The following is an 11,238-nucleotide window of genomic DNA, read 5'->3' as shown; positions in this document are numbered from 1 at the left end:
TTTGTACACTTGGTATTAAAACAAATATTCTAAAACTCATTAAGGACCACATGGCTATATGCATGAACACTTGAATTATTTAAAGAGTTTTACAGTTACTGTATCTATATATTGACTCACATTGTACATACTGAGCAACTTTATTATTATTTTTATCTGCCTGTATAAGACTTTACCATTTCGTAGGTAATCACTGTGTTTTATCTATTCATGGAGCTCTAATATTGTAATTTCAAAGCTGCAAATAAAGATGTCTGCCTAATTTCCACAGCAATTATTGGGTGTGCTTTCTTAAAACAGTACAAACAGTGTTATCTGCATTTTATGTTATCATTGATTTCCGAGCTTCACCATGTCTTTTCTGCAACCGTTTATCAGAAATAAGGGAAGACTCTAGAAATAAATGATTTGTTTTTATTCTTAGCGGTTTTTTCATAGTTTTGCTTCTGTTTGTTTACCAATCCACTTTTTTGTTATTCAGTTTTCTATTTCCTCCCTTAAACCGTGCCGTGGTTTGGTAGGAGGAGCGAGCATGACCCACAGGAAAGCTCATCCGTGATTGGTTGCTCGCCAAGCCTCATAGTCTTTAAATATCCAATCACGGGCCTTTTCTCAGTATGTGTGGAAGCAACGGAACAACGAGGTTCTCTCTCGGTGGAAGACCGCGGTCCGAGTGACAGCCCGTCTCTGCTCTTACCTTACTCTCTAAACTCAAGTATCATGGAGGAGTCAAGTAGTTGACGTTTCCTGCTGGAGCCTTTCTCTTTTAAGCTTTCTTCCCGTCAGATCATTGTGCTCCTGACCCGGTTTTTATTGACGTTTTGAACTCTCAACGACCGACTCAAGCCTTACCCATCCGACACCATGAAGTACATCATCGGCATTGGCGGGTGAGTCTCGATGCTAAGCTAGGCTACTTCCTTACAGGCCTTTAAAGGACGCTACACGTGGAGGCTTGGCAGATAACATAAAACATTGCTCTGTTTGATATGTTGGATGTATATTTCACACAAAAATACGGTAAACAAAACTCATCGGTTTTAAGTATGTTTTTATTTCCGAGTTTGATTTATATGCGTAAGCTAACTGCTTATAAGAGTGTAACAGATGGGCCATCCGCTTCCTTGATTCATTCTTTGCACGTGATTCTATTGAAAAGCAAAATTAAACACACTATTTCAATACATTTCGTGTAGTTATCGATCTTGGATTGTTATAAATGTGTATCTTTACAATGTTTTTTGTTTAATTGGATTTGTCCCCTTCATTTTTCCACACAGAGTTACCAACGGAGGGAAAACCACCCTCACCAACCGACTGATCCGCAGTCTTCCCAACTGCTGTGTGGTCCACCAGGATGACTTCTTCAAGGTGAGCACCATTCCCACAAATCTCAATGTTTAGTGAACCAAAGGGACCACTCAATGGTTTGTCTCTCCTCGGTCTCTTCCATTAATAGACCTAGTATATCTGTTAAACTTCCATATAGCAGAGTGTAGGTGTAGAAGAATGTACCTGGGTACATCTTATCAATGTATGTTTCAGCCCCAAGATCAGATTGAAGTTGGTGAAGATGGCTTTAAGCAGTATGATGGTAAGCCTGGGTTTTTATGGCGGGGTTGTGTGTGGGAGCTTGTGTGTGTGTCTGCAATTGCTTAAAAATGGAACGCAGTTTCATTTGTAACCTGCATGCAATAAGGAAAAACTTGTTATACAATGACTTTTACTTACAATGCGACCTCTGCTACATTTCTTTTCCCTTCCCACCCACTTCTCTGTGTAGTCATCACCGCTCTGGATATGGATGCCATGATGAGCACCATCTACGCATGGCTGGAGAATCCCGTGAAGTTTGAGAAGTCTCATGGCGTCAATAACACCCTGGACTCTGAGATTATCCCGAAGTCTGACCGCAGCAAGGATGAGGAGGTTCACATCCTTATTGTGGAGGGCTTTCTGCTTTACACCTATCAGTAAGGGCATAGCTGGCATCCAGACAGGTCATTAGCTTGACCTTTGCCTAAATTGCTAATCAAATTTTTTACTTTTCCCTGCAGGCCTTTGATCGACGTGTTTAACCAGCGCTACTTTATGTCCATCCCATATGAAGAATGCAAAAAGAGGAGGTGGTAAGTGTCTAATATCATCCTGAGCTTATTTTCTAAGTCTTTTTTTTTTTCTCCTTCCAAATTAAGCTTTGTTTTTGTTTTTTATCTGTGAAGCTCTAGGAACTACAAGGTGCCTGACCCACCGGGTCTGTTTGATGGCCATGTCTGGCCCATGTATCAGAAACACACAAAAATCATGGAGGAATCAGGTGTTGATGTTTGTAAGTATGACATCTGGGGAAGATTATCCTCTTTTGAACGTAAACCAGCTTGCAGAGGTGCCAGTTTATCATATTGTCCGTATGTGTTTACAGTGCAGCTAGATGGAACCATGACGAAGGAGCAGTTGTTCAACCTGGTCTATGGTGACATCCTGAATAAAATCCAGAAATCTTTCTAACAAAGGTACTAAATCATCTGTTTGTGTGTGGTGTGAAGTACTGTAATCCATCATAATAATAATAAGTTGCTGATTATTATTTTTTTCTGTTTCAGGTCATGCGATCGGCTAAGGAAATCATGTACTCGGTGTGCAAGCAGAAGACCATCTTGCCTTAATATCTTTTATACCTGGCAATTAATTGTCAAGATTTTTTTTTTATATATAAAATGCTTTACAGCATGCAATGTTGGCATGAATTTATCTTTCGTATTTATTGCTTTGTTACAGCCTACACTCCAAAGAGATCTGTTGGAATTGTTTAAGAGATGGTTGCACTATGAGGCATGTGTCAATAAATGATTCTTCTGCCATCTTGGAGTTATTTTTCATTTACTTGAAATGATTGGTCTGAAATTATGAAACCTCTCATCTGAGGCCCCTGATGGTTAAGTTGGAGGCCAACAAGGTCACTCTAAGAACATGACGTTCACTATCTGCCTCTGCGCAGCAGCTGGTGTGGGTGATAAGTGACGTCACAAGTCAACCTCGTGACCAGAAGTTATGAGTGCCCACAAATTCAGACTTGGGGCCCGGTTTCCCTAGTAGTCATAGCAGAAACCTGCAGTTTATGTAATCCTGAACATCCAAGTGAAATGGGAGACTTGCTGTTGGGCTTTACATACCCCCTCTGTTAAAGAAAATGATAAATTCAGACTAGTAATTCAAATGATACAAAACTGATTAAATGCATTTAAAATATAGATTATTTAGTAAAATATAAACAAATTAAAGCACCTTACTCATGAACAGTTTACTAAATTCTTAACTAAAAGCTGCTGTCACAGGCTCTGGGTTCTTTAAGCACACCGATAACCTATTCCTTAAGATCTGATTGACCAATTTAAGGCTTAAGGTTAATTTTTTTTTTGTGCAAAACACATGAAATTCAAACTTTGCTTTAAAATCACCCTGAATAAGTACATTTCGTTCCTTGCAATTATATATATGTTTTTCAAAATGTGTTTTGACCTGAATCTAACTGTTCAGGCATTAGACCTATTAAGGTAGGGTATTGGATTAATGCAACACATTCTTACCTAAAAGTAAATCCACCAAATTACAGAAGTAAAAAGATGGTGTTTTTGGTATAATGGAACATTTAATAAAAAGTTCTATTTAATTTACATTTTTAACATAAGATTTTAAGTGTAATAAACAATGTATACATAAAAGAACTTATGAAAGCAATACAGTATGTCATAAATTAAACTTTATTGATCTCACATTGGAGAGTGGGCTGCCATTGTAGGGCGCCCGGGGAGCAGTGTGGGGTTAAGGGTCTTGCTCAGGGAGCCAGAGTGGAAGTCTGTAGGAGCGGGCTTTGAACTCATAACCTCAGGATTCCAAGCTTAATGCCCTAACCACGAGGCCTCCATATAATGTGTTTGTATAGATGCAAATAGTATAGGTTATTGCCAGCAACAACATAATTACATTTTCATTTAGTTTATTTAGCACTAATTAACAACACATGTATCTCAAGGCACTTTACAGAGTTTTCTATCTGTGGAAAACTAGCTGATTGCATTGACTCATTGACTCTACAGGAATCTCACACAGCAATCATGCATTGACAGTAGAGATACAGTTTATGTTAGTTCATCTCTAAATGACAACAAATAAATTGAATTGAAACGTTTAGTACAAATATGTGTAAAATAGAAACTGGATGTGTCTCTCTGGTGTATTGCTTCAAGTAAGTTTGTTCAATATTGAGCAAAGTTACTCACAATGGGTTGAGTGTCCAAAAAATGTACTCTACTGATAGAGGTGCTAACTTTTTTATTCTGGTTAAAAAAAGGGCTCCTCAATGTGAACTCATACATATAACTAGTTACTACCCACCCTTGATTATTAGGCATGATCAACCTTTTTAAATATATATTTTTTTAATATTTAGAAAACTGGCTACAGATGTGTGCCAGCTGCCATGATGTTCACTACGTTACGTCTTTGCTTTATTTGTGTGACAGTAATTGCAGTGGAGCTAATCTAGGCACAAATCTGATTCATACTTCCATGGAAGTCTGGAGAAATGGGCGTGTCGCTGTAGAGTGAAATCAATTTCACTTTTTTCCCTCCTCGTGCCGCTGTGATAACACATTATGTAATGCAGCAAGGCATATATGGCAGTGGGTCAGATGTTTGCATTCGGTTAGTTTTAAAGCCTCCCCCTGACCTACATTTGAGGTTATTTCCTCTATGTATTTCTGCAAGATGTATTTAATTCCTGCACTGCAGTACTTTTGCGTATCATATACGTTTATTTTCAGTTAAAATACTCCAACTATGACGTATTAAACCAAATCCTCTGCTGTTTTAAAACAAGGTGATATATTTAGTAGAATTTTCCACCTCACGTGTCTTTAGATGTTGATAATAATTCAGCACGCATGTGTGGATGTCTGCAAAACAAGCATGGGTGGATGTCTGTTATTCACACACCACAGAGCAGTTGAAATGTCCCTCTGGCTGCAAGACTGAGACAGACTGTGCACGGTAACAGCAGAAACAGAAAAATACGCTGTTAAACGAGGAATAAACCTTTTTAAACAGGATCATTATGGCAGCCTTAACAACTATGGGCCAAAATTATTTTTGGGTCTCAAAACTACAGGAACATTTGCAAACGAGATTTCAAAGTGGAAAAAAACAAAACCAAAACTTTGAACTCCCAAAAAAATCACTAAATCCTAACCCATTTGAGAATCTGTGGTTAGCTCCCTTTAAGATCTAGTTAGAAAACACTGTCATCAACTCAAAACCTGTTTAAGAAAAGAATTGGTCTCAAAAAGCATGATTTAGATCCAAAGTTAATGCTGGAAAGCAAAAGTTAAATTGCAGAGATGTGACAAATTATGCATATTTACATGCATTGAATGCATCGAAATTTAAAGCTCTTGGAAAATATAAGGATCTTGAATTATTCGGTATTTAAAAATAGAAAAGACAAATCCTAAAACAAACTTTTTCGCCATGACTCTAAAAGAAGAGTACCCCCCCCCCCCCCCCAATACCTCATGCTTCTTACTCTAATGTTTTAGCTCATTAATAATACAGTTTCACATATTTTCTCTAGTTATTAAACCAAAGAAAAGGCAACCTCACCGACACACCTCTGTCTGGATTTCAGAAGACTATCTCACAAAGCTGACTTTGTTTTTAAGCTAAAAAAAAAAGTCGGTTTAGCTGAAAAAAGCATGAAGCGCTGGGGGTTTTAATTTGTGCTTTTTAAAACTGATGTTTTGTTCTTTTGTTGTTTCGTTTCATGTCTCCTTTGTGCCCACATCCTCAGATACGTCAAACTTTAACAGTTGTTCCTTGTAAAGTCCCACCTCCAAAACAAACAAAAGCTTTAAAAATTTATATGAAGGGGGTGTTAATTTATTTTCAGGGTGCAGCTGGGGAAAAGTAACTTTAGATCGGGGTTTTACTTGCAGTGAGCAAGCTTAGCAGTCTGGCATAAGAGATAAGTAATTATTAAACAATGACTATTGCAGGTAAACCTGATTCTTTCTGCTTAATTTTAGTTTTCTCATGTTAAACAGAAAATATCTCATAAAAATCTTTTTGTAAAAATTATAAAGAGTGTTATTTGCAGAATAAATTGCTGTACTCAGATTAAAATCTTAATATGGAAACATTTTTGTTGTATGACTGGACAATGAAAATCCAGGCATTTTTCTGAACCACACCAACCACCTCATTGCGGGTGACGAGGGAGCAGTACCGGCCCTGACTGGATCTTGTTTGCTGTTTTTCCTCCTGCCTGTGTCTGAGCGTGCGCCCGCGTGCACAAGTGTCTAACTTGCACCCATCTGCAAAGCACCTCTCTCAGTCTGTCCCAAGCAGAGGAAGCAAGAGTCTGCACTGCGGCTGACTCAAATAGAGCATATAAACAACCCTATAAAAACTACCTCAGACCTCTAACTCCATAGAGTTAGGGTTTGGATTATCACATCTCCACCTCACGCAGGTCAGACAGGACATGGCCGTGTAACCGCTAACCATCCCTATGCGGCTGTCTGTCTCAAAACAATATCTCTGTCCTGCTAACAGAATCCCAGTGTGCTCTTTAACATATTCTAACCAAAGAAAACAACAGGGATAGGGCCCATTTATTCAGGCAAAACACCCTTTCACCCACAACTCCTCATTTCCAGCTTACCAGTTGTTTCTTTATTTGTCCCTTTTACTGCAGCCTTACTGGAGCCATTTTTTTTTTTTTTTCCATTTATAAAATGTGTCAAGACAAAAAAAAATTGGCTGTAGAGATTTGTTTTGGAAACTTTTAACGTTTGTGACCCACTGTGGCAGTGAGCTGAGCAGGTCTCAACGCCTTACCTGTGTGAGGTTGAAGTAAAAATATCTCACCCACTCTGTCTGTGTTTATTCTGAGTGGACACAGTCTGGGGAGATCTGACCGCAATGCCGACACAACAGCACACTGCATCTCCCAACATGGCATTAGATATTAAACTGGCCGCACTGCAGTGTTGTTGTTGTTGTTGTTGCAGCTCAACAGACACTGAAAGAAGTATTTAGATTGTCATCCAAAATAGAAATAATGGCATGTACAAATGGCAGCAGAGGGACCAGTGTGCAACATGGTCTGCAAGGTCAACTCTTGCCATTTGGATGCATCAAATACTATAAACTAATGTAGGATCTAAAATTAACTAACAATGAATCATTAAAGTTGAAACCAGATGTGTACCTTTTTTTTTTTGGATTTTCTGCCATTAATCGGGCTATTTCTGCGTTTTGAAATAGCTATAAATCTTATTTCTTTTCAACTAATATAGACATTCACTCTCCTCTAGGATAAAACTCCTTTGAACAGTTAAGGAACGTCCAGATGAGGTAGTAACTGTTTTGGAAACCCCTGCTAATCCACAGGGTACGATACATATGTGAAAAACCTTTTTAGGCTTACCTCTCCAACACAATGAAACATGAAAAATAAAAATCCACAGAAAACATGAAGGAGATTAGAAGGTGATTTGTGACCTCTACAAGCTGGGTCAACTTTATCCCATAAACATCTGCTTAGTAATATGCAAACTTTATGGAAACATGTTTTGATGTGAAATGTGCATTTCAACCTCCCGAAAAAGTTGAAAAAATGTCTTTGTGTCTTTAATGTCTCTCTGTGAGCAGGAAGGTTCAGGTGGACAACATTCCTGATCCACTACAGGATGTAGTTATAAACCCATAATGAGTATGAGCTGCAGAAAGATGAGGATGTGTTTTTTTCTTCTTTTTTAATTTATTTATTTACTTGTCAGGTTGGGGTCTGAACTGCTCCCTCTCCCAAGAACATCTAAAGTCTCCACTAGGTGCAAAGCCCATCCCCCCCCCCATCCTGCTCCCCTCCGCTGGCTGGCACTTGGGCTCACCGGTGCACTGGTGGGGCTCGGTGTTTGGGGGTGGATGCCTGGGTGGGTGCTGGCTTATTCCTGGCGGCTGCTCAGTGGGGCCTGGTCCCCCGGGGCCCAGTTGGGGCTCCTGCTGGGGGGCAGGGCGCCCCTGGGGCCTCGGGATCCACTTTGGGGGGGGGGCTTTGGGTCCCCCGGCGCTCACCTCAGTGCTCTGGAGGGGTGCCTCTTTGGCTCTGCACAACCACTATTGAGCGTTTTTCCTTTGGATAAACTTTACATGCACAAATGCACTCTCACAAACAACACCAGGTGCTTGGTTCTACGTACTTTGAAATTCACTTCCATACATAATATTACATTCAATAATACATCCCATATTCTTATCTACAGCTACCACAGTGTACATGTCAGATTAAATAATACTACTTACATTTCAGCGATAGTATCAAAGTGTTACTTTATTGTATCTTTTATGCTATATCCGTTGGTTGTGCTGTTCTTTTTACATCTCTTTGCAGATGATGAAGCAGACTGAATATATTTTATCATTATCTCCCTTTTATCTCCTCTTTTTTCCTGTGTTTCTTTTCCTGTTCTACTTACATTGAAGTGTCCATAAAATCTGTAATACTCCCTGCATGAATTATATAAAAGCTATTTATATGCATAAATCAAGCGGATCACTATGGCGATAGTGCTCCACTGTGAAAGTAAAATCTGTTGGGCTCTATTTGGCATCAAGACAATTATTCTTATTGCCACATTGCCAGACAGGACAGTGTTAAAAAAAATAAAAAAAAGGACTTTGATGTTTAATTTGATGTATAATAATTTATATTTTGATGTATTTGATCTTAAGGGCTATTGGTCCTCTGATCGTACGGCTTCATTTTACACCCCGATCATCAGCCATTCATCATCATGGAAAACAGTTGGTGTTTTTGTGCTAAAAACATGTTGCCTTTTCAGCCAAACATGGTTCCCCGCCTTAAGTCTCTATTTTTTACTCCATGTAAAGCAGAGGTCTCATACTCATATCCATAAAGCCTATGTACTGAAGTTCAAACTGTCGTTTATCCTACACACCTGAAACGAATGGTTAAACTACCTCACTGACATGCAGCAAATCTCTGCAGCTCTCTGCTAATTAGCTCATACTGTAGTCAGGTGTTGAAGCAGAGACATGTCTAGGAACCTGGCCCTCTAGCACTGGAGTTAGAGACTGCTGATCTAAATGGACACTCTTTCAGAGGTTTTAGAGGTCCTGTGGTTAACATTTCTTTTTTTCTTTAATGAAAAACAGATTTTACATTTTGGCAACTTTTAAAAATAGACCAGATTTGTTATCAATTAATATGTCATGAACTTGAGCCTTTATTATTCTACCTGCAGCCCATACCATCTAAAATGCAGTTCTTATTGTAACTTAGGGATTAATGTTTTCTGCAAATAATCCCTCTCGCTATAAAGGTATAGAATATTACATATTATTCCAGAATGCTGTGCAGCAACAGATATATTTTTGAGACCATTGCTGTCCTTTCCCATTGCCATTATATAAGAATACCCTGGCCTGCTCTGAATCAGCCGACTTTGATTTTGTGGAGTTGGTTTCTTTAGCTGGTTAATGGTTATTTAAATGCATGCTCAAACTGTATTGAGGTAGTATGTTATTCAATGAGGATGAGAGTGAAAGAGAAAACATATTTCTGACCTGGAAATGTAAAATTACTGTTTTGGAAAGTTGTTTTGGTTACGTGGGGAATTGGTAAACTGTTCCATCCCATCTGCTGCGTCACAGAAACCTAATTACAAATGTTCTTCATTCCCACAGCACCCACTCATCCAGACACGAATGTGAAAAGTTACATAAGGAATGGTGGAGAAGGGAAAAATCACCTAATTCACTGATGTCTTCGACAAAAACACTGTAGAAATAAGTTTTCCAGAACTGCGGGTGAACTTTTCACACGGCACAGAGCGTGCTCAATCTCCACCACTCAAACCAAATGGTAAAACCTAAAGAGAATAATAATATCATGCGTTTATGCTTAGTGAGAGCCCGAGGACCATATCCTGTTATAGAGGGTCTGGGAGAGGCCTGGAGCTGCCAGTCTGGTGCAGACCACAGCCTCCCACTCCTCACCCCGCCTGAATCACTGTTTACTCAGACTAGAAGGCTACAACATCATCTGTTTCTTCTGCTCTGTGTCTGTGACTCGCCTGCGGCTTTAGTGAGGGGAGACTGTGTTTTCCCTGACGGGTGACTTTCTAAAAGTAGAGACAAGTCTCCAACCGAATGCTTTGAGACGACGCTGGCCGGGCTTCTGAAAACATTGTGCCTCTTTAGCTGACTTCCCTCACCAGGCTGTAATGCCTCCACCTGCTGGGTGAACAAAACCCATTTTGAATCAAATAATTAGCTTCATAAAAACAAAAAGATTTAGTTTGAGATTGAACCAACAGAAAAGGGAGGCATCAATGAGTGCAGAATGAACAGATTTATACACAGTAATCCTGGTTCTAATGCATAAAGACCTTAATTTTACCTGTTGTGTTAGTACAGGGTTGAGGTCAAATGATTGGTCAGGTGGTTTAGTTATCTGCCTGTAATGCCAAAGAGTTATATTTTTAAAACATTTGCCACATTACGAAACAAGCTGAAAGTTATTTGCCGTACAGGGTAAGGAAAAACAATCCTTTCTTTCCAAAAACAGCTTTGGGTTAAAAAACACAAAACTGAGAGATGTGCTGCAGTTCAAGTTTGCTGGAATTATATTCAAACCATGTGAACATTTCATCCAGTTTTTATAACCCGATAATGAATCAACATTATTATATTGTATAATTCTTATTGTTAATTTACTTTGTTTTTATAGTTGTGGACAAACACAGTGTGTAGATAGAGAAGAAAAGACATCTTGAGGAAGATTTCAGAAAAACAACTGTTCTTTTTTCTCGGATTATCTTCTGGCTGATATGAAATCATCAGCAAATCTCTATTGGTTCAATACATAGTAGATATATGTTTGTAAAGTGTCCAGAAGGAATCTGAGACCCTCAGCTTCTTCCAGGTGAACCAGAGGCATTTTCAGGCCAGAAGGTGTAAGCTCTTCGCCACTTCAATGGTTTGAACCCAGTTTCAAATTCCTAGAAAACCGCTAAAGGAGCCTTCCAGTTGTAATCCTGAGCCTGGGTTATCTCAGCTGCCCCCTGGCTAAACATGAAGGTACTGATAGGTACCAACGAACCTTGTCCAGGTTTAGAGACCCTGAATAAAACTCCTGAAGCTAAACCAATAGTGGTG

At 39.2% G+C, this 11,238-nt stretch overlaps 1 protein-coding gene across 1 annotated transcript; it reads left to right on the top strand.

The window, feature by feature from the left end:
- Positions 1-623: 623 nt before the first annotated feature.
- LOC107097782 (nicotinamide riboside kinase 2-like) lies at positions 624-2,861 on the top strand. Its single transcript, XM_015395072.1, has 8 exons — positions 624-890; positions 1,281-1,371; positions 1,546-1,594; positions 1,784-1,973; positions 2,058-2,129; positions 2,223-2,329; positions 2,423-2,513; positions 2,604-2,861. The coding sequence occupies exons 1-7, from the start codon at positions 865-867 to the stop codon at positions 2,506-2,508; spliced, it is 621 nt and encodes a 206-aa protein (XP_015250558.1). The 5' UTR covers positions 624-864; the 3' UTR covers positions 2,509-2,513; positions 2,604-2,861.
- Positions 2,862-11,238: the final 8,377 nt, after the last annotated feature.

This window comes from Cyprinodon variegatus, unplaced genomic scaffold (assembly GCF_000732505.1).
Source record: "Cyprinodon variegatus isolate N-32 unplaced genomic scaffold, C_variegatus-1.0 Scaffold724, whole genome shotgun sequence".
Taxonomy (NCBI): Eukaryota; Metazoa; Chordata; class Actinopteri; order Cyprinodontiformes; family Cyprinodontidae; genus Cyprinodon; species Cyprinodon variegatus.
Note: the sequence above shows the minus strand (reverse complement) of the source record. Positions and strands in the feature narration are given on the sequence as shown.